At 39.9% G+C, this 27,299-nt stretch overlaps 1 protein-coding gene across 5 annotated transcripts in view; it reads right to left on the bottom strand.

The window, feature by feature from the left end:
• The window catches only part of CNKSR3 (CNKSR family member 3), a 103,605-nt gene that overhangs the window by 18,576 nt on the left and 57,730 nt on the right, over nt 1-27,299 (bottom strand). For 2 of the 5 annotated variants that reach the window (XM_082633357.1, XM_082633358.1), the window contains 6 exons: nt 18,944-19,123; nt 12,199-12,401; nt 11,355-11,442; nt 5,997-6,038; nt 3,113-3,232; nt 1,036-1,095 (listed from right to left, as the gene is read on the bottom strand). In XM_082633357.1, the coding sequence (XP_082489483.1) occupies nt 1,036-1,095; nt 3,113-3,232; nt 5,997-6,038; nt 11,355-11,442; nt 12,199-12,401; nt 18,944-19,069 (639 nt within the window). In that variant the 5' untranslated portion in view covers nt 19,070-19,123. The remainder of the gene's footprint in view (nt 1-1,035; nt 1,096-3,112; nt 3,233-5,996; nt 6,039-11,354; nt 11,443-12,198; nt 12,402-18,943; nt 19,124-27,299) is intronic. The other 3 variants (XM_082633356.1, XM_082633360.1, XM_082633359.1) reach the window with 2 other exon arrangements.

The following is a 27,299-nucleotide window of genomic DNA, read 5'->3' as shown; positions in this document are numbered from 1 at the left end:
ACCATCTTCTATTCATTCATCTCCCAGAACTGCACAATTAATTTATAACTCATGGACTGCCTTAAGCGATGCCATTTTTTTCTTATTACAAAAATCAAGTGTGTGTCACAAACCCTGATCAAAGGTCATGCTATTTTATTTTATCAACAGACCTAGCAGCTGAAGCTCAAACTCCGATACATATTTCCACCAGAGATTAGAAAAGTAGTTGCCAAGTCTCTTGTTTCTTGAATTACTTCCTCTTAATTGATTAAATAGTAACTAATTCCATATACACATGCTTCTTTTCCACAGATGGAGGGAAGCTTTTCAGACATTTCTAGCTCCATATCAGTGTCGTTCAAAAGCTAGCCATACAGTAGGTAGGTTGCATAAACAAAGTATTCAATTAGCTCTACTTTTCACAAATTCAAAATGTTTGAGGGGCTAAAGAAAAACCTTTCATGTAGCAGAATTTTCAAAAGGAAGATAACAGGGTACAAAGTCCCTTTCAGTAGAAGCAGCCCTGCTTTTTCTATTCAAAAGATTAGGGGGGAGAAAAACTAAATTTCAATATCATGCAAATATTATGAAATACAGCTCTATAAAAAGAATCTTTGTCATGCAAAAATCCCAAAATAGTCACTCTGGTGACACATATAAATTCCATTTTTAAAAATCTATATTTTACACATATGGTCACCAATTCCAGCTCTTATAAGAGGGATTCTCAACAACAAAGAGATCATTGTTTTTTGTATTTATGGGTTAACATTTTCAGGGTGCAAAAAAAATAATAATAATAATAAACGCAAGGGTGGCAGTAAAAACTGGGCAAAGTGTGTGAACCAGAGCAATAAAGGACAACTTAAATAATACATTGACGACAGCTGGATAAGCTGCATGCTAGCCACAGAAATAAACAAAACAGGCACGGCTGCTCCCGCTACAGATAATACAACAGAACAGCACGCGCACATTTAAATGAAGAGTACAGGGACTCTGTCAAATCTGTTTGAACATACAATGTTTTTACATTAATGGATAAGCACTTACATTTTCTGTGGTTCCAGTAATCACGTGCAATCCATCATAGGTTGATTTGATGTACATGCCCTAGAGTGAGTCAGACATATTAACTCATTACTCCAACATTTAGAAATAGAGCCGCAAGTGAGACGTAAACTTATAAAACATTAAAGGCAGTCCCTTCAGAACACCACTCGTTTTTCAGTCTCCTGAAACACTGCAAAACAAGATCCACAGAGCAGGAAGGGGAACTAACCAAGGCGAAATACTGGTGAAAGAAATCAGAAACAAGATCTCTTTGATATTATAATTTGTGTACCAGGCGCACAGAATTTTGGTCTAACTCTGGGGACTCAGAAAGAATGTTCTCAGACCTGTTGAATGAATGAGGCAGTTCAAACAAGGCAGGTCCTCTCCCGACCACTTCCTTCTCTGTGTAGTGACACAATATATTCAGTTAATTTGGTCTCAGCAGTCCATGCATGGTAACTTATTCAAGCCACTAACAACCAGACCAGGATGTATGAGCAAAGACTGTTAAGTAACACAACATAGGAAGTAAATTAGAAACAGGCACTCTTGCATTTTAAGGGGGGCGTATAGATTAATATTCTCCTTCCTCAAAGGCCCGGTAGTCAAACTCAGAGGTGAATGCCTAGCATGGAGGAAACATCTCTGTAGTTTGACACAGCATGTGTAAAAAAGAAGGTTTATTAAACTTTGATAAGATGGGCAAAGAGCAAAAGTAAACAGAGCAAAGAGTAGTTGCTCACCCTGGTACGGATATTGTATTGATAATAACATAGTTTCTCCTCAGAAGTCATTTTGACCGTGAACTTGCCCTGCTCAGCAACCTACCACACTCAGCAATGAGCACTTCATCCAACGCTAACACCTGCACGGTTCTGCCTGTCCTCTCCTTTCCCACCACTTGCATCGGCAGAGTAATTGGCTTCCCCCTCCACACAGTACTCCTCTTCCCAGAGCTTTGCTTGTATAACTTTACCTTCTGAAATGGCAACTCCATTTCTGCCCACGCGAGGCAGTTCTCCGCTTCAATATGTGAATAAACCCATCTCCAGGAAGTCTTCTGTGTGTACTCCATTATAAGCCATCATTTACTTTGAAGCCAAGCAGTCTCGGTATGTACATTTCTCCTTACCAAGAATGTGGGCTTGTCAACATTTGGTTGATTTTTGTTTTCCTATCTGAGAGCAGAGACTGCCCTGATATCTTCCCACAGCTACCTACACACTAGGCACCCCCCTCCCCCTCCCCCCTCCCCCTCATCAATACCAGCCACAGTAGCTGCAGCCACCAATTACTGCACACATACTATTCGTCCAGCATCTGGCACTCAGCAGGCATCATCTAATTTAATACATTCAACAACCCCGTGAGGGTTATTATCATTATTATTATTCACTTTTGACAGATGAGGAAATTGACACATAAAGAGGTAAAGTCACTGGACTGCTGGGATTTAAACCACACTCTCTGACTCAAAGCCTCTAAGCTCATCAATGGGCCTCACAGTTTCCTCACTTAAATGTCAGCAGATTAACCATATCGGCTGCATGCTAGGTATTTGGAGATGTAGGTACCTAGGTGCTGATCTAGGAATCTACCTGTATGTATTCTCAGGGCCTGTTATTACAGAGCTCATATATTACTTCTAAAGCATTTCTGAACTTTTTTTTAAGAATCATTTCCTTCAGCCAGTCTCTTCTCAGCCTAAGTGGTAACAGAGACTTCAAAGCAGATGTTGTTTCATACCCAGAGACCACCTTTCCTTTGTGGAAATGTTTTCTATCTCCTTGAATTGCTAAGGCCTAAAAATAACACTATTAAGACAATTTCTTCGAGATATGAGTATATAGTTTTAAAACAGTATTTATTTTTATACTTTGAAGACATAAAACTTATCAACAGTTCAAGATGGCAAATTCCTAACTACATAATGGAAGACAGTCTAATTGAATTCTACTATTCAGAATTCTAGTGAAAGCAATAAGGAATTTTTAAAAAACACACACACATACACACCAACTTTAATAAATGATGATGTTATTTGAAAATAAACAAGTGTTGTCAGAATTCTTACCAAGCCTTCCCCAGGTTTAATGTTTGGTAAGTGAACTTCTTCCAGACACGCACACTGGCTCATAACAGGATCCGTGGTAGATCGGATTGTTTTATCACAGATGCCATTTAAAACCTTGACCTAGAGTTGGAGAGGCAAACAGGGAAGGTTCAATCATTAACCAAGTTTATCTCCGGCTGAGTTTTTTTTTTAAATGCACTTCACCTATCATCTTTAGCTCTGGTTGTGATAGTACGGTGATAATACTGCTCAGTGAACACATGGCACTTGGGTTCCATATTTGCAATGTGTGGGAATAGTGCCAATATTTCAGCTTTGCTTAACAAGCGCACCTTTTATATTAACTCGTTTATAACCACTGAAGCGCACAGGCTGGGCAGAAACCCCCTTTCAGCAGTTAAAGAATCCTGTATTCCCCAGCCATCTGTGTGGTTTTTCAGGGATTGCTCACATTCTCTGCATACCAAATACGGACAAGGTACAAAAATATATACTTCTGCCTGCACCTTTTTTGTTGTTTTTTTGTGGTACGTGGGCCTCTCACTGTTGTGGCCTCTCCCATTGAGAAGCACAGGCTCCGGACGCGCAGGCTCAGCGGCCATGGCTCACGGGCCCAGCCGCTCCGCGGCATGTGGGATCCTCCCGGACCAGGGCACGAACCCATGTCCCCTGCATCGGCAGGTGGACTCTCCACCACTGCGCCACCAGGGAAGCCCACCTGCACCTTTTTTTAAAATAGATTTTATATTTGAAACAGCTTTTAGAGAAAAACTGAGCAGAAGTTAGAGTTCTATATACTTCCTTCCCTACGCCAACACAGTTTCCAACACAGTTATATAACGGTTAATAATAACAAGATTTTATTAACATCTTGCATTAGTGTGGTACATGCGTTACAACTGATCAACCAATAGCGTTACATTATTGTTAACTAAGGTCTGTAGTTTACATCAGGGTTCACCCTCTGTGGTGTACAGTTCTATGGGTTTTCACAAATGTATAATGTCATATATTCACCATCACAGTATCATAGAGAAGAGTTTCACTACCCTAAAAATTCCCTCTGCTCCACCTCCTTGTCTGTCTCCACTCCCCTACTATGAACCTCTGGCAATCACCCATCTTCTCACTGTCTCTATAGTTTTGTCTTTTCCAGAATTCTATATAGTTGGAATCATACAGTATGTAGCCTTTTCAGATTGGTTTCTTTCGCTTAGTCATATGCATTTAAGATTCCTCCATATCTTTTCAAGGCTTGATAGCTCATTTCTTTTTATTGCTGAATAACATTCCATTGTCTGGATGTACCAGTTTGTTTACCAGTCACCTACAGGACATCTTGGCTACTTCCAAGTTTTGGCAGTTAGGATTAAAGCTGCTATGACATTCTGTGAAGGTTCTTGTGATATAAGGTTCTTTCATTTGGGTAAATACCTAGGTGTACAACTGCTGGATCGTAGGGTAAGAGTATGTTTAGTTTTGTAAAAAACTGACACAGGGTCTTCCAGTGTGGCTGTACCATTTTGCATTCCTATCAGCGATGAACAAGAGTTCCTATTGCTCCACATTTGGTGCCGTCAAGTGTTGGATTATAGTTATCCTCATAGGTGTATAGTGGTACCTTGTTGTTACTTTAATTTGCAATTCCTTAATGAAACATGATGTTGAACATCTTTTCATATACTTATCTGCCAGCTGTATATCATTTTCCATGAGGTGTCTGTTCGGATCTTTTGTCCACTTTTTAATTAGGTTGTTTGTTTTCTTATTATTGAGTTTTAAGAATTCTCTGTGTATTTTGGCTACAAGTCCTTTATCTGATATGAGTTTCAGAAAACAGTTTCTCCCAGTCCGTGGCTTGTCTTTTCATTCTCAGTGCATTGATGGAGCAGTGTTTTTCATTTTAATGCAGTCTACATTATCCATTTTTCTCTCATGGATCACGCTTTTCGTGTTGGATCATGCTTTTCGTGTTGTATGTAAAAACTCATCGCCAAACCCGAGGTCACCAAGATTTTCTCCTGTTATTTCTAGGCATTTTATAGTTTTGCATTTTACATTTAGGTCTATGATCTTTTTAGTGATGACTCACATTCTCTGAACGCAAAACACTGACCAGGTACAACCGTAGAGACGTGAGGATCCCTGTTAAGTGGCCCCCGTGTAGAAATCACAGTGGCTACGTGTGGTTATTTCTCCCGAGCAGATTCATCTAACCTTTGAAAATTAAACAACTAAAGAAATCAGGAGATTCCAAAGAGTGATTATTTTTTCCCAAGGGGGAGAATCCAAGAAGTGACACTTTTTACATTCCTCCAATGTGTTTAGCCTCCCTATTTATGGAAAATATATTTATAGAAGTTTCATTGCTAAATTCCTCAACATCAGTAGGAGGAAGACCTTATCAAAAGAGCACAGGCTGGCTTATGTCAAAAGGAGGAAGCGATGATGAATAGTTACAGAATGCTCTTTAAACGGTCACAGTACATCTCCCCTCTATCATAAGGTTTTTGCCAAGATTTTTTTTTTAAACAAAATGGTCCTAAAGTGAAATTTGCACATCAGTTTAACCCTGATTAACAGGCTAGTTAGTAATTTAAGTATAATTGTACCCTGATGAAGGGTTCAGAGCAGGGAAAAAAAAAGTAAAGCAGAGACCCCAATATACTCAATTTAAGCACAGGAATTTCCACAGGAGTTGGTCTTATTGTTAAATAACTTTTATTCTTCCTTTTCCACCTAAATTAATAGACTCATATCCCGAAAGCCGATATTTCGAAGCATATCCTGAAATAATTAGCCACAGTACATTTACTTTAATTCATGTGATTCCCACTGTTTTGGGAAAAGGAATTTTACTGTAACTTTTAGAAGGTATACTTACTACAGCCAAAACTTTATCCTCCATTTCTGCTACAAGGCAATCCTAAAGGAAGAAAGAAGAAAATGAAAACTATAAGAGCTAAAAACTTTCAGAAACCGTTGGCTTAGCTCACTAGATATTTCCTGGGGTCCAAGGAGGTCCCTGACACACCTCCCACACTGCAGCCTGAGCAGTCCTTGGACCATCTGGAGGAGAGATCTGGATGGGAGAAGAGGGCAGAGCAGGAAAGGAGCTGACATTTGACTCCTCCTAAGATTTCAATCTCTCCTGACCCAGGATGCTAATCATCCAAGGAACCCATCTGACCAATTATTTAATCAGAAAGCCTACAAAAATCACCAGAACTGAAAATCCACCTATTATCCAGACTGTACAGAGAGTAGGAAGCCAGAAGTCAGAGTCCAAGGAAGTTGACAATGACTCTCAAATGTGACCCCAGGCTGAGCTAGCACTGGGCCAACAAGCCTGGAGTCTTTAGCTCTGGGCCTGCCCATAAGAATAGCTTTCAAATAAGGGCTTGAGTAAACTTAGCCACAGAGTTTATTTTAAGCGCCACTGAGATTAAATCAGATATTTCAGCCCTTAATAGATGAAAAGCGTTCAACAAAACGTTCATTAACACACTGCCAGAAAAGTGGTCTTGAGGCATGCTATTGATGACATTAAAGAATGGGCTGGAATGCAAAGCATTGTTTACTCAGCTTAAGAACAAAAGACTCGGGACCCTATGAACCCAGTTAGCTGATTATAGGAATAACCATTGTCCTGTCAAAAAGCAGCCAAAGTGAAACTGCCAACGTGAAACTCTCAGTTAACCTTCTAAAGCGTACCTACAGCAGATTTCAATCAACATGGCAGAGTGCCTGCAGAAGAAAAGGGAGATCAACGAGATTCTTGACAGTTTATTTGGCACCATTCAGTAAATCCCAAACTGGGGCACCCGAAGGAAAATGCGAATTATATTATGTACAGGAAGGATACTAATCAACTCTGTTGGATTTATCAGACAAAGATGTTCACTTCAATCAAAATGTCATTTTAGGTCATATTTTACTGCCACTGGGGGTAGGGGTAAAAATGTATGATAGTCTACCCTATGTGATTTTATAATCAGATGTTAGGTGCCTTCTTCTTAAAAGGTTTTTACATTTTCTCTACTAGGTAAAAATGTGGGAAATAATAGTCACTCTACTACTCCCAAAATTTACACAGTCTCGGGAAAAGAGCAGCCTAGTGAGAAAACACTTTAAAAAGGGAAATTTAGGAATGCATTTTTGCATGTGTGAATCTGATATAAATTCAAACTCCAGGAGCACCTGCTGTAAAATATGAATGATTACAGTTCAAAATTGTGCTTTTCGTCCTCCATCTTGTGCATGGAACTAAACCATCAACTACTGTGATGGCCCCTCCCCTGCTCACACCATCTGAAGGACAGAATTCTCAAATAAATGTCAACTTTAGCAAAACAGAAGACTTACACCGTCTCGTGCTAGAAATAAAACGAATGATTTGTGTTTATGATTTTTCACTACACATCCCAAATGGTACGAGGGCTGTCATCCTCAGGAGGTCATCACCCACAGGCAGAGAGCTCCTGTCCATACACCAGGGCCCAAGCATCAAGGTGCATGTGTGACCTCATGGTCCCTCAAACTTGATTCCTTGACGGATCCGAGAAGCCACCAAGAAAATGGGCTCCTGTGGTGATGGAGCCAGTGGGAGAGGAGCACGCCCGTCTCCACGAAGTGTCCAAGGCAGCGTGTGAAAGCGCCGCTTTTCACCTTCTGCCCCCGTGAACGTGGGTTCCCACACCCATTCCTACCGGGAGGAAGCAGCTGCAGGCCTGACTTCATGCTATTTGGCATGAAGGCAACAGAATGGAAAAAAGAAGAACTGGAACCAAGTCAGCCCTTCATGACCCCGACAGAAGCCTGAGCTTTGTCACATTCCTTGGTCACCTGGATCAGCAGACTCAGGCCAATCAACCTGGCAGAGACCCAGCCAGGGCAGCTAGCAGCTGCTCCTTCTCTGCCACTCTTCCTTATTCTACTCTCTTACTAACTGAGGAGCCTTGGGAGATGGGTTTAACCTCTCCATAGCTCAGTTTCCTTCTCTGTAAAGTGAGGATGATAAAACCTGTCTCAGAGAACTGTTGAGAATTAAACGTGACAACACACATCAGGCAGATAGTCCACACCTGAGACCCAAACAGCTCCCAGTAAATGGTCTCCTGACTTTCCCTCCTCTGCAGGATGGTATGCTTCCTTTCCATTCAGTTTTTCTGGGCTCTCTACTGCTCAGCATTTCTTCCTACACTGGAACCCAGCATCTGCCACTGCCATGTTGTCTCCTGCCAGTTTTCATGCCCTCGCAACTTCAGGAGGACAGATTAAAGAAAGAGATCAGAATCCCTTCCCACCAGGAGACTTCACCTGAAATTATAGCCTGAAAACTGGACGGAAGGTCTATCCACGGACTCGGCGTGGGACGTAAATGAATCGCTTTGCTAGACACCTGAAACTAACACAACATGGTGAATTAACTATACTTCAACTAAAAAAAGGAAAGAAAAAAAGTTAATTAGCACAAGGAAGAAGAAGAAGAGTGCCATTTTCTTACGGAGGAAGAAAACAACAACTGTTTATCCTTCCACTCTGGAGAGGTACACACTGTCATCAGAGGGAAGGATGCAGAGAAAGTAACAAGAAAGAGGAGGGGAGAGTGGCAGTTTGCGGAATAGAGAAAGAAGAAAAGGGACAAACAAATGCCTGTCTTCACACACAAGGACACAGAGAATAAAGACTCTAGAAGAACATGTTCCTTGTCACCAGAAATAGAGACACAGCTTTTATTCCTTCAATTCCCCAGGGGAACAAAAAAAGCAATAAATGGAAAAAGGCAGGTTTCTTCCTAAAGAGTCAAAAGATCTTTTGCCAAGAAGTTTGGAGAAAAACTGCTCTTCTTGCAGTTGTGAGAGGGTGTGAAACCCCTGGCAAATTCAGCCTTTCTGCTGCCACGACACCGCACGTGGAAAAAGACATTCCACTCATCCTTCAACTGTGCACACGAATTTTACTACTTGCCAAAGCGACTACGTTCTCCAATTACTACAGAAAACACACGTCAGTCAAGAGCTAAACATGTTTTTCAAACTAAGTTCATAAAATGACATTCCCATATATATTTACACATTGCCAGTCTTAATCCTTAAAAATTGTTCAAATTTAAATAAACTAAAAAGTACCAGAAATCCCAACATGTTTGTTAACTTTGTGTTCTTCTTAAGCCATCAAGTTCGGCTCCAGAAAAGCAGTACCAGAAAAGATTTTTATATTTCCTACTATAGGCTATTATTTCTTAAGTAGGCACTGTGCTATACATATATCTTATTTAATCTTCATAATCTTTTGAGGTAGGTATTACTATTTTTTAAATATTCTATACTAATTCTCTAGATCTAATTTTGTATGAATAAGTAAATGTGGTCACATACATGCTTTTTGTAAAAGAATAAGTGTTTTCTGTTCTTTGGCTTGCCTCCTACATTCTCTCCCCACTTTTCTCCCAGCCAAAGTAAACCCGACTTTTCTTCCAAATTGCCCACTGTATTTATATATTCTTTTGTATATAGGTTTTCAGATGTACTGCATATTACAAATACATATATACATACATTTAAAAATTTTTTGGTCACCATTTGTCTTCCTCTTACACTTTTTCCCCCTTTTTTCTTACTCCACAATAACTTGTAGAAATTCCAGCAAATCATCTGGTGATGTAACTATCAGTATTCCCATTTTACAGGTAAGAAAATTGAGACTCATAAGTTTGAAGTGACTTGTCCAATGTCCCAGGGCTAAGTAATGGTAGAGGTAGTATTTGAACCCATAGCTGTCTGTCTCTGAAGCATACGCTCAATGAGCACCAAAGGGAAAACAAAAACAAAAAATAAACACAAATAGAAACAACACCTGTTGTGTCCCTTAAGTTTGGGTTAAATTTTTCCCGATAAGCGACAAATTCTCAACAGCATATTTGTCAAAAGCATTATCTCATTCGCTTAAACACACATTTAAAAAGTACCATGAGTCACGGGCCAGGCATCATGCGGCCCCAGTAAACAGGGGTAAATGTGATGAGGATGCCCAGTGGGCACCCTTCTGAGTGGGATCTGTACCCCTGGGCAGCCTCTACCGCAAATGCCAGGACTTGGTGGCTACATGATGAATGCACCGTGATTGGTATCAGACTCTTTCTGTCAAAATTATTTTATGCACTATAAAAAAGAGCTGAAACTCAGAGCCACTTTACTGCTCTGAGCGTTTTCCTAAGAACATGGCCTCAAAAGCATAATGATGAAGTCCCACGTGCCTCAAGTTCAAGGGCTGCTCAGGACTGGACCTTAAACAACAGCCAAACTTCACTCTTCATGTTCCGGGAACAGACACAAAGCACATAGCTTTTCAGAACTGCATCTATTTTATGGCATGATTAGAACTGAGGAAAGGATGTTCTTTACTTTTTGCCAAATCAGCAGCAGAAACAAATGTGCAATCACAGAATTTTCAAACCTAGTGAGATGTGAAAAAAGAACAAGTTCTTCCGTACATTTTATGGCCTCAACTCAATTCAAAAATAATTTTACAACAGTCTGCTACATGCCAGTTAATATCTTCCTGGCCTTCACTAAGATGCGAAGGTCTGGCGAATGATCTGTGTGTGAAACTGACGTGTCACTTCCAAACCAGAACATTTGTCAGTGTGAGAATCACCCAGGTTCTCTGCACCTCTGCCCCAGAGACAAACAACATAAGACACTGGTTGTTCTGTCAGCCTGCAACCTGAAGTGAGGCGAGCTGAAGCAGATCCCTCAGCTGACCCACTTGGATATAGAGAATCCAGGAGTAAATTGCTGAGGTTTGGGGGCTGTTTGTTACTGAATCACCACCAAGCTCCTTCTGACTGGTTAACCTAACCACCAGAGGTCAAAATGAAAAGAAAATTAACAAGCAGATACACTAACACACTCAGAACAAAGATTATGGTGAAATGTAGTTACTCCAGAATTTCTATTTAAAAAATATTAAGTGCTCTAACATTTTAGAGGAAGTACAGGGCTATTCGCTCAACTATTTTAAAGCAAAAGAAGGTAACCTTTGATGTAAAGGTCACTAGTCATTTTTCACAGAAACTATCTGTAAATTCATCTAACTTAAAGCCCTTCATCTCTCCCCAGCTCTGATGGGGGGAGAAAGGGGGAGAAAGAAAGAATGGTACTTTATACCTACATGTAAACCCTTTGAAGAAAAGGAAAAGGGAAAAAAAACTTTTAGAAAACACCAGTGATGTACTGACCTTCTGGACTGTAGTGGTCAGGTCCAAGCAAAGCTGAATGATTTTGTTCTTCGTTATTGAGAAATCAGTGATCCCTGTAAATGGAGCCCTAGAAAGCAATGAAAGTTCTCTTTAAAAAAAAAAAGTGGAGAGGATAAACCCACTGGGATCCCACACTGTGTGTTAACAAGCACAGCTACACAACAGGCTGGTTTAAATTGTTATGTAACTGTTTCCTCTCAAGTAACACAGAAAATAGGAATCTGAGTAGAACAGAGACAGAGAAGTTCTAGATAAAAACACGTCCAGGGCTTCCCTGGTGGCGCAGTGGTTGAGAGTCCGCCTGCCGATGCAGGGGACACGGGTTCGTGCCCCGGTCCGGGAAGATCCCACATGCCGCGGAGCGGTTAGGCGGGTGAGCCATGGCTGCTGAGCCTGCGCGTCCGGAGCCTGTTCTCCGCAGCGGGAGAGGCCACAACAGTGAGAGGCCCGCGTACCGCAAAAAAAAAAAAAAAAAAAAAAAAAAAAAAAAAAAAAAAAAAAACACGTCCAAAGCTGAGCCAAGAGAATGAACATACCTTCAAAAGTCAACTAACAGCCTTCATACAAACAAATAATCAGTAATGTTTAACCTCAGTAAAACTCAACTTTAATTCTTCTCTAAGCTGAGGTTAATTCATTCCTGCTATTCACCTCAGGAACTTCCAAAGGGACCCTAAAATGGACCACTGACCCCAAACTCCTGGACAGGTCCAATGGCAAGGGCAAGAAAGGGATAAAGGTTCCTGTTCCTCAGGCAAAACACCGACTTCTATGCATCTCGGACCCTCCTTTTACAGGACAGTAAAGCACACCCATCACTTACCGGTCCAGCCAAGCTAACAAGGCCTTGGCAGCGCCTATGAGCTCTACCACAGAAGTCAGGAACTCATTGGGGGGCTTGTGGGAGGTGTTCCCATCATAGCCTGGACTTTTTCTCCGGCTGCTTATGTAATTCTGTAAATTGTGGGAAGATGCTCGCAGTTTCAGAACCAAGTTTTTCATATTGTCGGTTTCAAGGCCATAATTCTGGAAAACAAAATCAAAGGGAAAAATTCAAAACAATCAACAATGTCCAAACGCTCATAATAACCAAAAACCCACTGAGCTACCTGAGTAACTCCTATGTCAGCCACAAAACCCTACATGATTTGCTCACAGTGTTGTTCTCACCCACATGGGCCACACCAGCCTTGCCTCTGTTCCTCTTGCCTCAGGGACTTTGTCTTGCTAGTTTCTCTTCCCGAAATTCTCCTCCCACAAAGGTTGGCATGGACAACTCCTTCCTATCACATCCTAATTAGCCCAAATGTCCCCTCCTCTTCACGGCTTCCAGGACCATCTGGAGCAGTTTCTCAACCTGGGCCCTAGTGACATTGAAAGCCTAATAATTGTTTGTCTGGGTTAGTGGGTGGGATTCCTGTAGATGGTAGAATGTTTAGCTGGCCTCTACTCGTTAGATATCAGTAGCATCCGGTCCCCAGTTGTGACAAACAAAAATGTCTCCAGACACTGCCAAGTACCTCCTGAGGTCACTCTCTAGCCATCACCTCTGTCATCTCTGAACCACCCTGTTCACTGCTGTCTTTCTAAGTCGGATGCAAGGTCTGCGAGAGCTGGGCTCTGTGTGTATTACTCATGACTGCATTTCCAGGACAGCAGACGTAAAGCAGTCATTGAATGGAGGACTTTCCATCAGATAAAAGTCACACAGAAACAGAACAGCACTGACTAGACATCAATTCACCTGGAAGGTCATTTCCATCTTGTGAGCTTCTAACCTCCGTTCTTTCTGGACAATGTTTGACTTACCTGGATGCTTTTAAAAAAATCCGTTTCACGTGACACTATTGCCCTAGACTACTCTCTTCCAGATAAAGAACAAATCCCAAGTAACAACAAGAAACGACATGTAAATCTGACATGACTTTGGGGGGAGGATGAATTTCAGTATTCAATTGCATGTACACATCTTAAATTGGTGTTTCATCCTTTTTTAAGAAAAAAGTGAAAATATTTCTGGGGTATATTAAACTGTGTCAATAGCATCCCAAAGCAAGAATGTGGTATCATTTAAAAATTGGTTATAATATATGGCCAACACTATTGAACGCTTTATGCCAGAAACCGGGCTTAGTGCTCGGCAAATATCTCAGGTAAAACAGCATATGAGGTTGGAAGTGATATTATCTCTATTTTGCAGGTGAGAAAACTGAGGCACAGAGACATTCAATAAATTCTCCAAAGCCACACAGCTAATCGGTGGCAGTTGGGGGGGATTCTAACCAAGGCAATCTGCATCGAGGGTACAAGCTTTGGATCACGATTCTGTATATGCCCCCTTCCACACACCCTGTCCAAGAACAGGCAAAGCGATGAGACAGAAACCAGGATGGGCACTGGACAAGAAAAAAGAGAAGTGGCCAGTCATCCTGGATCTAACACAAACTAGCAAATTGTTTAATCCCCCTAAATTCTATCCTGACCTGCTCCAACCCCTCTGATGTGTTAGAAGCTTCTTTCAGCCAGCTTCAACCAACCTGGACCTCACTCTTCTGAGAGGCCGGTGGGCCCTCTTTGGATCTGATCACTGCTTTTGTCCCCACTGCATCTAGCCTGTCCCTTGGTCCCTCCTCTGTTATAGCCCCATCTCTAATGCCTCAGGGAGGGGTGAGCCATGTCCCCAGATCAAGATACGTAAAGCATAAATAAACCAGGGAGTCTGTGAGAACTTTTTTCTTTTGGCAAGATGAACAATGGTAAGTAGCAACAGTAACAACAGAAGACAATACCCTGAATGAAAACACTGCACACTTTAATTAGATTTTATGTGAAGTTTAAATTTATGTGGCATGTTGCTTCTTAGAAAATAAAAAATATTTTTTAAAATGTATATAGAAAAGAGTTAAGAACAATTATAAAGAAAAAATGCATTTTTTTTCAGATGCATTAACTGAAATTGTCTTTGTGAGCTTTAAAAAAAATGTAAATTTCAGAACAAAAATGAGTCTTCTGTATTAACAGTGATGTTCCATCTAAACTTGATATTCATTCTTTTTTTGTTCCACTGTCATTTTCTGGAGACCAAAATATGGCATTGTCCTTCAGTAGAGAAGACAAAAATAAAAAGATGGATTTTCACCATGGCTTTTTAAATCAGAGAATCAAAGACTCAAAACTGAGTGGATAAAGAGCCACATGACACAAGTTGTTTTGAAGCACTTGTGACTATGATTAAAGGGAAGTGTCCCCTTATTCAGTTAATTAGTCAGCCTGCCGACTTACAGCAAGAGTTCTGAACTAAAAGCAGGAAACTCAGCTTTCTATAGCCAATGACACCATGAATTACTCGGAACTTTTATTACTGTAGACAACATTTATTTCTTGAACTCAAAGAGGATTAAATTCATCTTAGGGTTACAGGAAATTTTAAACCTCAATCTTCTACAAACGTACCACTTTTAATATTAAAACAAAGGAGGAGTGTAGCTTGTTAACTGGTTCTTTTCATTTCCATTCAGTTTCTCTGATTCTTTTTTTTTCCCCAAAAAACAAATCACGGGACTAGAAGGATAGACAGATGTAGCTATAATAGATTATAATTTTATTTTATGTTTAAGAGATTTTAATCAACTTTATTAAGGTATACTTTATGATGCATAAAACTAATTTTAAGTATGCGACATAATCAATTTTAACAAATGTAAATAGTCACATAAGCACCATCACAATCACAATACAGAACATTTGCATCGCCCCCAAAACATCCCTCATACCCCTGCATAGTCACTTTCCCCAACCCCCAGGCCCTGGCAACCTCTGATCTTCTTTCTGTCACTGTAGTTTTGCTTTTTCTACATAGATTATAATTTTAAAAAGCAGTAAAGAAGGAACAAAGAAAGGAAGGAAAATTCCATCCCCTTCCACCCCATTCCACAATAAGAAGAGAACAAGAAACTGATTATATTAGCTCCAAAGAACCCCTACTATAGAAACATAATCAGGAAAGGATTATTGACTTAAGTGTCCCACAATGAAAGACAGTAAATGAATAATTTCTCAGACCAGATTTGATTACTGTCACTAATCTTTTCCCTAATATCTGTCTCCTTCAGAAATTGCTTAATTTAAGATAAGGTATCAACACAGTACGAACTAAGAAATGAAATGAATCTCCAAAAATCTAGACACGTACTACAAACCTTCCACTGAGATCTCACGTCATTAGAAGTTAGCCATCAGGGGTCATTTCCTCGTCTGGCTAGAGAAACAACACATGAGACAGGAGAAAAGGAAAGAGGCAGATTCTCACTCTTCTGGAGTCATAAACTGTACACATTTTAGCTAAGGACAAACCTTACACAACTTCTCCGCCACCTTCTTTCCCCATTCCTACTAGCTCTGTCTGTGATCTAACATACATGGTGATTAAGGAGTTTCACAGTCACACAATCAAATCCATTTTACTGACTTGGGTCAATTAAGTTTCAGCCTAAGAAGTATACTTCACAATTTAATAAGTTCATAAGCAAGATCAAGTTAAATACAAATTGCTAGAACGGACTCCTCTTCCTTCACTATTTCTCCCCATAACAAAAAGGATACCAGTTTTTAACTGTTGCCATGGCTGAGTAAACAATAAACAGTGAGTCATCTCAGGGGTACACGAGTGCACAGAAGCACCCAGGGCAGGTAGACACATTACAGGTATTTCACTTAAGCACACAGATAGGTGGCATCACTTCAAACGCGTATGGATTCCAACTTTGTGCACTTTCTCAGCCTACTTCAACCTTAAAAACAAATCTGCCCCTGCCTTGGTCTTTAGGAAACTAGGGTTTGGTTGATCTGGCAACGAAAATGGGTCTTGCAATTATACATTTTTACCCTCAATCCCACCCTAGAGACAAATGCTGTCCCCAGTAGAACTTTCTGCAATGATGAAAATGTTCTCTGTCTGTACTATCCAAATATGGTAGCCACTGGCCACAAGTAGCTACTGAGCACTTGAAATGTAGCTCTGTGACTAAGGAACTGAATTTTATTATTTCACTTTAATTAATTTTAATTTAAATGGTCACATGTGGCTAATAGCTACTGGAAAAAGCAGCCCTACAGCCGGTCCCAGTCACCCTCTGCCCCAGAGAGAGGGAGAAAAAGTGGGCTCCGACTCTGAACTCAATCCTGGGAAGTGGTCCTGGTTCGCCTCAGAAAACAAGTCACTCTCCTAAGCCACTCCAGCCAGCCAAGGTCAGTGTTCACAAAAGGGAGTTTTTCTCCTTGCTCCCTATATCCAGAACCAGCTCTTTGTGGCCCATCTGCTCATCAGTTTGGAACCTTAATCAATAGCTATTCCCTATTTTAGATTCCTAAAGATCCTAAAGATTCCTAAAGATTCCTTAGATTCCTAAAGATCGGCACTTTTCTTTCCAAAACTTTCCAGTGGCTTTTGTTTTTTCCTCCCCCTCTCTTACTTCTAATTCTACTCATTTCCTGTCCATCATAAAATCAACATCCACTAAACTGTTTACATAAAAATGTCTTCCATAATACCAGGGACAACAGCAAACACATATTAACTGTCCAGGGGATGGACTGTTCAAGGCAAAAAATTACCACCTATTTATATACACAAAGATCTATATGGTGTGAATGGGTTAAACACAGTATGATCAATAGATGCATTACCATAAGAATATTTTGTAAAAGGAGGTTATAGCAAGGCTAAAGATATTTTAGTGAAATATTCTAAAACCCTCCCCAACCCAGAAAAGGCACATTCATTTAAGAACCCTCTGTGACCCTCGTGTCAAATGCATTCACTAGCACTCTGCTACATGAAGCACGTCCAGAATGAGTCTGAGGTCAAAACTTTGTCTACAAAGGAAATTAGGAGGAAATTGTAAGAGATAAAACACAGCTTTAGGTTCTGGCATTTGTCCAGCTCTGTTCACTTTAGTCTAATATTTTAAGAGGTAGGGAAGGGAGGAAAGCGGGGAGGCAGCTGTTATGTTAATTATCCCACTTGAGGTCCACAACTTGCGTCCAGTCCATCCTGCCTGCTCTCCTCCCACACTGTGGATTTCAAAGTTATTGACCTGCCCTCCACGTCCTACCACAAAGTGAAAGAGATGATCTGAAATAGCAGAAAAGTCCAAAAAGTAATGTTCCCAGAAAGGACAAGACTAAACTCAAACATGTCTTACTGTATGAAAAACATACAGTTTTAATAATAAACAGGACTCAGATATTTTCTGGGCAGTGCAAAACACTTACAGGTTAGTAGACAGCCACATCTAGGGGAGCATCACTGTACAAACGGGGAAAACACACACCACCATCTCCCTGGAGGTCACAGAGCCAGGAGTGTGCAGCAAAGCCTGGATTAAAATGCAAAAGCCTGCTTCCCAGACCAGCTCTCACATCACTTGGCCACAGCATCTTCCTGGTGGCAGCTCATTTATCAACCACAAATAATTTCCCCATTACTTTCCTAAACAAGAGTAGCACATATCAGAGCAGAAGACAAGGTTCTATCCACTTTAAGAAGAACACGCACAATGCAGCAAGTGTTAAAGAATCAACGGAACACGGACCAGCAGTGGCAAGATAATCAGGAGCACATTTTTTCCCACCATTCTCAGGGATATAATTGTATATAACCCCTTGCTCAGGTTCACAGCGTAACTAAACCAGCCTGAATGCTGCCGAGTTTGCCCAAATCCTGACAGTTAAGGAAACAGCATCCTTCTCATGGCATCACAACAGACTGACAAGGATCCCACCCTATGCCAACCAATTTATAAACACAATACCCTTGGAGGTGGTTTTAAACCATACCTAAAAGAGCTACTACCCACACGGCCACAGATGTAATGAAGAGTCGGAACCTGGCAGGATTTTACTCACTCACGTTCAAGCCAAAACTCAGTCAGCTGCGAAATGTAACTAAGTTCACATTTTTTCCCATCTAGCTGCCATTTCACAGGTTGATTATTCCAAGCACCAGTATCAGTTATTGAAATATCACAGATATCTGTGAAACATAAAAATTCTTTTTATAGTAACAAAAACAGACACGAAAATCAGAACCCATTTGTCATTTCAATATAGAAGATGACATGTTCATTCAGGACCATCTTCATCTTTTTTATTCTTTTTAAAAGATAAGAAAATAAGATGAATACAGAAATTTTTTCCATAAAAGGTCAACTTTTTCTGTAAAGGCCAAGAGAGTAAATATTTTAGGATCTGAGGGGCCACATGGTCCCTGTTACCACTACCCATCTCTGCCATGGTAGCACAAAAGCAGCCACAGATAACACTTAAATGAACGGGCATGGTTGCGTTCCAATAAAACTTTATTTACAAAAATAGCGGGCCAGATTTAACTTGTAGGCCTTCGCTTGCCAAGTCTACCTAGCAAATGATTTCTTTTCTTCCCTTCTGATATTATCTTCAGCTCATGCTCTACTTCCATGGATCATTAAGAAAATGACGATAAGCTAAAGCGCAAAACTGTGGAGATTTACAAGATGAGATTCTTAAAAACATATGGCGGTACAGATCACCTTTTCCTGAACTAACCAGTGCACAGAGAAGGTCGACAGCCTCCAACACAAGTTCCTGGTGTCCAATTCGTGTGACACCCAGCTCCTCAAGATCCTGATGGGAAATCTGCAGCAGCTGCTCTCCATTTATCTTCTCCCGTTCAAACTTGTGGACATACTGCTGCAGGCAATCATCTAACCCTACCAAAAAAAAAGCAAAAGGGTCCATTATTGTCATTTTTGTTCCTTTACTCAAAAAAATGCCCACATCTAAATCAACTTCAGGAATTGCCAATTATGCTCCACTATTTGATTGTCTATACAATGTGTATTCCACCTGAAGGACATCTTTCAAGTGTGTCCTCGCATCTTCTTAAGCAGATTTTAAATCTAATGCACAGCTTATTTGTACAGCAGAAAGTAACACAACATTGTAAAGCAATTATACTGCAATAAAAAAAAAGGTTAAAATGGTCAATTTTATGTGCTGTATCTTTTACTACCTTAAAAAAATAAATAATTAAAAATGTTTTATTTTTGAAAATGCAAAAAAAAATAATTTCAAATGGATCCTACACAATTTTGACAGTTACCGTCCCATTCCCTTTCAGCTAAAAGAATAAACACTAACCCCTGCTGACTTGAAATGCTAGTTATCTGTGCTAGACATATGTTTGTCTGTTTGCTAAGCAGTCTTCCTCTGGAACACCATCCCTCTCCCAGCCCATGTGATCCCAGTGGACTTGCCAATCAAGATGCTTTGCCACAGTGATTGGCCACACTATTCTATCCATCAGCCAGTTATAGGTTCAGGGATGACCATGTGACTCAAGCAGAACCAATCAAAATCCTCCCTGATATTTGATATGTGAACATAGGAAGACAAAGTCCCCTTCTTCCTTTCCAATTAGAAGTCATAAACATACAAATTTGGGGATGCTGGCAGTCATTTTTCTGATCAGTTTTACAAAATAAATCTATTCGAGACAAAGAAGATGTCCCAGTAACATCCAACATGTCCCTGGATCTAACCCTACTTAAAGATACTTCTAACCCCAGCATTTTTTACTTAAATAAAAATAAATTCCCTTGTTAGCGTAAGCTTATCTGTGCTGAGTTTCTGTCCCTTGCAACTGAAAAAGTTCTGATGAATACAAGATCTAGAGGAGTAGGTACCAGCAGTGGTACCAGAGAAAGACAATGTTAAATGGGTTAGTTTATGGGAATTTTTCTAGGTCAAATACTACTGCCAACAGTGTTGTATTTTAATGTTCTTATATAATGATTAAAATAGGTAACCCTAAAAGAACTTGGGATTCTTTACTCCTGTATAGAGAACTCTCTGGTCAACATGTTAATGGTTTTACTGGAAAATCTTATACTAAACTAGTTGATCTGTTTAAGCCCAAAAATAAAAGCCACCTTAGTGTTTTAAAAGGTAGATTTATATAAATTCAATCCCAACACAAAGGATGAAAACTCAATTTAACTAGAATAAAGTATGTGGAAGGCATGTTGCTGTCCCCTTCCCACCCAAACACACAAGCACACACACACTTCATTTAACTCTCACGAAAGCTCTCTATGTGGGTATTCTGAACCAGGAAAAGTAGACGTAGGTCCGGCACTTACTTTTGGCAACACTAAAGTCCATGCATCTCAAAATCTGATATCCTAGGCTAAACGATATCTCTGCCCCACTTTTTTGAAAGTTTTGAAAGTGGCAAAAGCTTTCACCTCTTGATAAGATGTAGGAAGAGGAACAATGTCCTGATAACTGTTTGGGACGATCAAATAAATACAGGAAGAGGAGGTTAAGAAAAAATTAATTTTATGATAACTAGTCAGAACCAACCCATCCTCCCTGAAGTGACATCTGTCTATCAGAGGGGATCTGTCACACAGCAGCAAGGTTGGGGACACTGATATAAACTCAGATCTACTTTGATGGCCTCGAGCCACAAGTGGCCTCCATGGCATGTGAGTTGAGCAGGCAGTGGAGGCCACACAAGTCAGCAGGCATGGAGTGTCAGGCCACTGGGGCATCCAGGGGCAGCTGCACACAATCCAGCTGCAGTAGTCAACAGTGACAAGGGCCAAGAGCCGAGGAGAGCCTCCTTACAACTTTATTCCCATTTCACAGATGACTAAATTAGGGCTCGTGTAAGTTGCATAACTTGTCCACAGTCACATAGCTGGTAAGATGCCAAGAGAAGGATTTTGTCAGCCATTTTCTTCAGCTCAATACAGAAGAAAAGAGCTCAAATTCAAATCAAGGTTTGTTGACAGAAGCCCTGATCCTTTTGCATTCTACCCTGCAAACATGAGATTATAAAAATTCCTCTCCAAACACCTTCCTAAATCAGCAGTAAGGTCTAATTACAAAACAGTTATTATTATAATAGAATCATGGAAACCTAGAGGTGCTTAAAAGATACTTCACATTTTATTGAATCCAAAAAATTGGGAAAGTATGGACAAAAGACTAATTACTATGAATTTTGCCCTAAATGACTTAGCCAGTTTTAAGCCAGATCAAACCAATATCCTACAATCTCCCCTCCTTCAGAAGGTTCTCTTCCTTTGCCTTCTTTTAAGCTTTAAAAGGAATTTTTGTTCTAACTTGTCATAAAAATTTAAGACAACTATATTGTACATTTCAACCCTGTCATGGCTGAATTGATCTTCCTAAGATTCGTATGTTGAAGTTCTAATCAGCAATACAATACCTCAGAGCACCACTGTATTTGGAGGTAGTGTCTTTAAAGAGGTGATTAAGTTAAATGAGGTCATATGGATGAGCCCAAACCCAATATGACTGAGTCCTTATAAGGAGAGGAGACACACATACACAGAGAAGAACATGTGGAGACACAGGGAGAAGAAGGTATCTACAAGCCAAGGAGAGAGGCCTCAGAAGAAACCTTCTCTGCTAACACTGTGATCTCAGACTTCTAGCCTCCAGAATTTCAAGAAAATAAATTCCTGTTGTTTCAGCCACCCAGTCTGTGATACTTTGTTATGACAGCCCTAACAAACCAACACAAACCTAATAACACTTTATTTCATGTTCATCCACATGCGATAAACTCTTTCCTAAAATAAACAAGGCCCAATGACCAAAAGAATTGCAATTCATGTTTACTGTGCCAGGCAAGTTCTTTGCTCAAAATACGAGAACAAAACTGACTCATATTAGCTGTCATGTGCAGAATAAACCAGTCCATTAAGTGTAAAGTGAAGGAACCATGCACTATGGATGTTCATAAAGTTTCACCCCTGAATAATAAGTAGAAATAAAGATGAGGCCAGATTTCTCTTTTAACTATGAAAAGTTTCACTGAAGAAACAGGATTTCAGAAATAGCTTCAGTGCATTAAGGAAATATTTCGGACACAGAGAAGAAGGTTGAGATGAGAGGTGTGATGAAGTTTCTGGATAGGACAAGAGGGAACTGAACCAAACAGCAGAACATTTGCCTGAGAAAGGGCAAGAATCTCCTTGAGGATTCTGAGGAATATAAATGGTTTGACCTCAACTAATCAGAAGATCTCTGAGATGTAGGAGAATTACCAAGTGGAAACACCATGCTGCTACCTACCCAAATACAGAATCTAGAGTGGCTTAAACACTTTCCCCTGTGGAAGCAGCCTAAATGCCCGTCAACAGATGAATGGATAAAGAAGATGTGATATACATATACAATGGCATATTACTCAGTCATAAAAAAGAATGAACTAATGCCATTTGCGGCAACATGGATGGACCTTGAGATTATCATACTAAGCAAAGTAAGTCAGACAAAGACAAATATCATATGACATCACTTATATATGGAATCTAAAAAAATGATACAAATGAACTTTGAAACAAACTCACAGACAAAGAAAACAAATTTATGGTTACCAAAGGGGAAGGGGTGGGAAGAGATAAATTAGGAGCTTGGGATTAGCAGATAAACACTACTATATATAAAATAGATAAGCAACAAGGGCCTACTGTATAGTACAGGGAACTATATTCAATATCTTGTAATAACCTATAATGGAAAAGACTCTGGAGAGGAATAAAAATATGTATATATATATATATATGTATATATAACTGAATTACTTTGCTAAACACTTGAAACTAACACAACACTGTAAATCAACTATACTTCAATAAAAAATTTAAAAAGTAAAAAGAATTTCCCCTCAAGGGACATGTCTATTGAATATGCTAAGTTTTAAATAGTATTGTCTCCAGTTTTATTATTCCAATACAAGATGGCCTATTGTTCAGTTATCCTATTGTTTAGAATACAATTACACATTTATAAACAGCGAAATCAAACTATTACGCAGTCCCACGAAGGAGGGGAAAATCCCCAATTTCAAATAAACTGGTTTTAGAATTTGTAATACACAGTACACTTTAACCTATTTGTCAAATGTATCTATTTACCAGTTCTGTGCTTCAAGGAACTTATTTGAAAGTCTAGCAGAGCTGAGAGAAACACAGAATTAAATAAAATTAGATTAAACACATTCCATTTACACAAATTAAACACATAATTCAATGTGAAAAGAATCAGGAAGGCAAAGGAGAGGGAGTTCCCACAGAATGGAAGCAGCAGGGAGAGACAGCCAGACTTCCTCCCCTCTTCCCAAACCTGTAAATAAACTTAAAATTTCAGAGAAATCCCAAGGGTAAAAAGGAAAAAAAAAAAAAAAGAAATATCTTATTATTTTTAAAAATACTATTTTATAATTTATATCAGAAAGCAACAGGGCAGTGGTTAAGAGCCTGAGTTCCAATCCAATCCTACTTCTTGCTAACTGGGTACCTGGGGCAAGTTACCCAGTTGGCTCATTGGTAAAACAGAGATAATAACACTACCTACTACACAGATCTGGGATGAAAATTAAGTGTTAATAGTTATAAAGAACTTAGAACACTATGAAGCAAATAATTAGATATTTCGTTCGATTAAAAAATTGATTTATTCAGGTCGTCAGTCCCCTCAGTGTTCAGAACAAAAGTTGCTAGAGAGACACACAAACTCGCAAATGCTTAGGTAGCCCCCTCTGGAACAGCATAAATTGGAGATAAAATAAAATCACAACAGCCTTTGTTATTAGCTTCCCCAGAATATATTCCCAAATTTGGTAGCTTACCATTATCATTGATCCTACCTAAAAATATTTTAGGATTTATATTGGAATACAAGCACCATGAAAGTAGAGTCTTCATTTTTATTCACTGCTATTCCCCAGCATCTAGAACATTGTTGGTGCACAATGTATGTGAAATAAATAACTGAATGCATAAGAAAGACAAAGATCTTCATGTTCTTACGAACGCACAAGTCACCTGATTTTATTTTCCCATGCAAGTGAGTAACTAAAATTAACAGAACTACTGATTATGATATCAGGGTATTTGTTGCAAGTTTCAATGTTTCAAGATTAAAGGAGGTCATTTCTACACTGGGAAATATTATAAACAAAATGAAACCCCAAAACAAAACTCCAATCTTTGACAAGATACTTGCTCTGTACTAAGGATTAGTTTTTATTAACTAATTAATCTCTCCAAAATGTGGAAAGGATTGTGTACATGAAGATTAAGACATGACAGTAAATGCCCCAGCGCAAAAACTCTAGAGCTATTCCCTTCTAATTTTCTGTACGAGACTGAAATCAGATTGTTGACTAGATCAGCCTCTGTCCTGGCAGGTGTGGCCCATTAGAAAGACATCCCAAAGCTATGCTCTCAGCCTATAGGCTCAAATCAGCAAAACCTCTAATTCCACAAAGACAGTGAGCCCAGAGTTGTTCTGACAGCCCTTCACATCAAGTACTTTGATCATTAAAGTATTTTTAACCACAGGATTTTGCTTTATTTTGCTATGTTTTAAAGGAAATGTGTTGGTGTCCCGGTTCAAGATGGCGGAGTAGAAGGACGTGCACTCACTCTCTCTTGCAAGAGCACCAGAATCACAACTAACTGCTGAACAGTCATTGACAGGAAGACACTGGAACTCACCAAAAAAGATACCCCACATCCAAAGACAAAGGAGATGCTGCAATGAAACGGCAGGAAGGGTGCAATCACGATAAAATCAAATCCCATAACCGCTTGGTGGGTGAATCACAAACTGGAGAACACTTATACCACAGAAGTCCATCCACTGGACTGAAGGTTCTGAGCCCCACAGCAGGTTTCCCAACCTGGGGGTCTGGCAATGGGAGGAGAAATTCCTAGAGGATCAGACTTTGGAGGCTAGCGGGATTTGATTGCGGGACTTGGGGAAAAACAGACTCCACTCGTGGAGGGCACACACAAAGTAGTGTGCTCATCAGGACCCGGGGGAAAGAGCAGTGACCCCAGAGGAGACTGAACCAGACCTACCTGCTAGTGTTGGAGGGTCTCCCGCAGAGGCAGGGGGTAGCTGTAGCTCAACATGGGGACAAGGACACTGGCAGCAGAATTTCTGGGAAGTTGTCCTGTGCATGAGCCCTCCCAGAGTCTGCCATTAGCCCCACCAAAGAGCCAGGTAAACTCCAGTGCTGGGTGGCCTCAGGCCAAACAACCAACAGGGAGGGAACCCAGCCCCACCCATCAGCAGACAAGTGGATTAAAGCTTTACTGAGCTCTGCCCACCAGAGCAAAACCCAGCTCTACCCACCACCAATCCCTCCCATCAGGAAGCTTGCATAAGACTCTTAGATAGCCTCATCCACCAGAGGGCAGACGGCAGAAGCAAGAACTACAATCCTGCAGCCTGTGAACAAAAACCACATTCACAGAAAGATAGACAAAATGAAAAGGCAGAGGACTATGGACCAGAAGAAGGAACCAGATAAAACACCAGAAAAACAATTAAAGGAAGTGGAGATAGGCAACCTTCCAGAAAAAAGAATTCTGAATAATGATAGTGAAGATGATCCAGGACCTCAGAAAAAGAATGGAAGCAAAGATCGAGAAGATGCAAGAAATGTTTAAAAAAGCCCTAGAAGAATTAAAACACCTAGAAGAATTAAACAACAAACAAACAGAGATGAACAACACAGTAACTGAAATGAAAAATACACTAGAAGGAATCAATAGCAGAATAACTGAGGCAGAAGAACGGATAAGCAACTGGGAAGACAGAATGGTGGAATTCACTGCCATGGAACAGAATAAAGAAAAAAGGATGAAAAGAAATGAAGACAACCTAAGAGAACTCTGGGACAACATTAAATGCACCAACATTCACATTATAGCTGTCCCAGAAGGAGAAGAGAGAGAGAAAGGACCCAAGAAAATATTTGAAGAGATTATACTCGAAAACTTCCCTAACATGGGAAGGGAAATAGCCACCCAAGTCCAGGAAGCGCAGAGAGTCCCAGGCAGGATAAACACAAGGAGAACATGCTGAAACACATAAAAATCAAATTGACAAAATCAAAGACAAAGAAAAATTATTAAAAGCAACAAGGGAAAAATGACAAATAACATACAAGGGAACTCCCATAAGATTAACAGCTGATTGCTCAGCAGAAACTATAAAAGCCAGAGGGAGTGGCACGATATATTTAAAGTGATGAAGGGGAAGGATCTACAACCAAGCTTACTCTAGCCAGCAAGGATCTCATTCAGATTTGATGGAGAAATCAAGAGCTTTACAGGCAAGCAAAAGCTAAGAGAATTCAGCACCACCAAACCAGCTTTACAACAAATGCTAAAGGAACTTCTCTAAGTGGGAAACACAAGAGAAGAAAAGGAACCACAAAAACAAACCCAAAACAATTAAGAAAATGGGAATAGGAACATACATATAGATAATTACCTTAAACGTGAATGGATTAAATGCTCCAACCAAAAGACACAGGCTTGCTGAATGGATACAAAAACAAGACACATATATATGCTGTCTACAAGAGACCCACTTCAGACCTAGAGACACATACAGACTGAAAGTGAGGGGATGGAAAAAGATATTCCATGCAAATGGAAATCAAAAGAAAGCTGGAGTAGCAATTCTCATATCAGACAAAATAGACTTTAACATAAAGACTATTACAAGAGACAGAGAAGGACACTACATAATGATCAAGGGATCAATCCAAGAAGAAGATATAACAATTATAAATATTTATGCAGCCAACATAGGAGCACCTCAATACGTAAGGCAAGTGCTAACAGCTATAAAAGAGGAAATCGACAATAACACAATAATAGTGGGGTACTTTAACACCTCACTTACACCAATGGACAGATCATCCAAACAGAAAGTTAATAAGGAAACACAAGCTTTAAGTGACACAATAGACCAGATAGATTTAATTGATATTTATAGGACATTCCATCCAAACACAGATTACACTCTCTTGTCAAGTGCACAGGG

Source organism: Mesoplodon mirus, assembly GCF_964341445.2.
Source record: "Mesoplodon mirus genome assembly, chromosome: 10".
Classification (NCBI taxonomy): domain Eukaryota; kingdom Metazoa; phylum Chordata; class Mammalia; order Artiodactyla; family Ziphiidae; genus Mesoplodon; species Mesoplodon mirus.
This window is presented reverse-complemented; position numbering and strand designations above follow the sequence as displayed.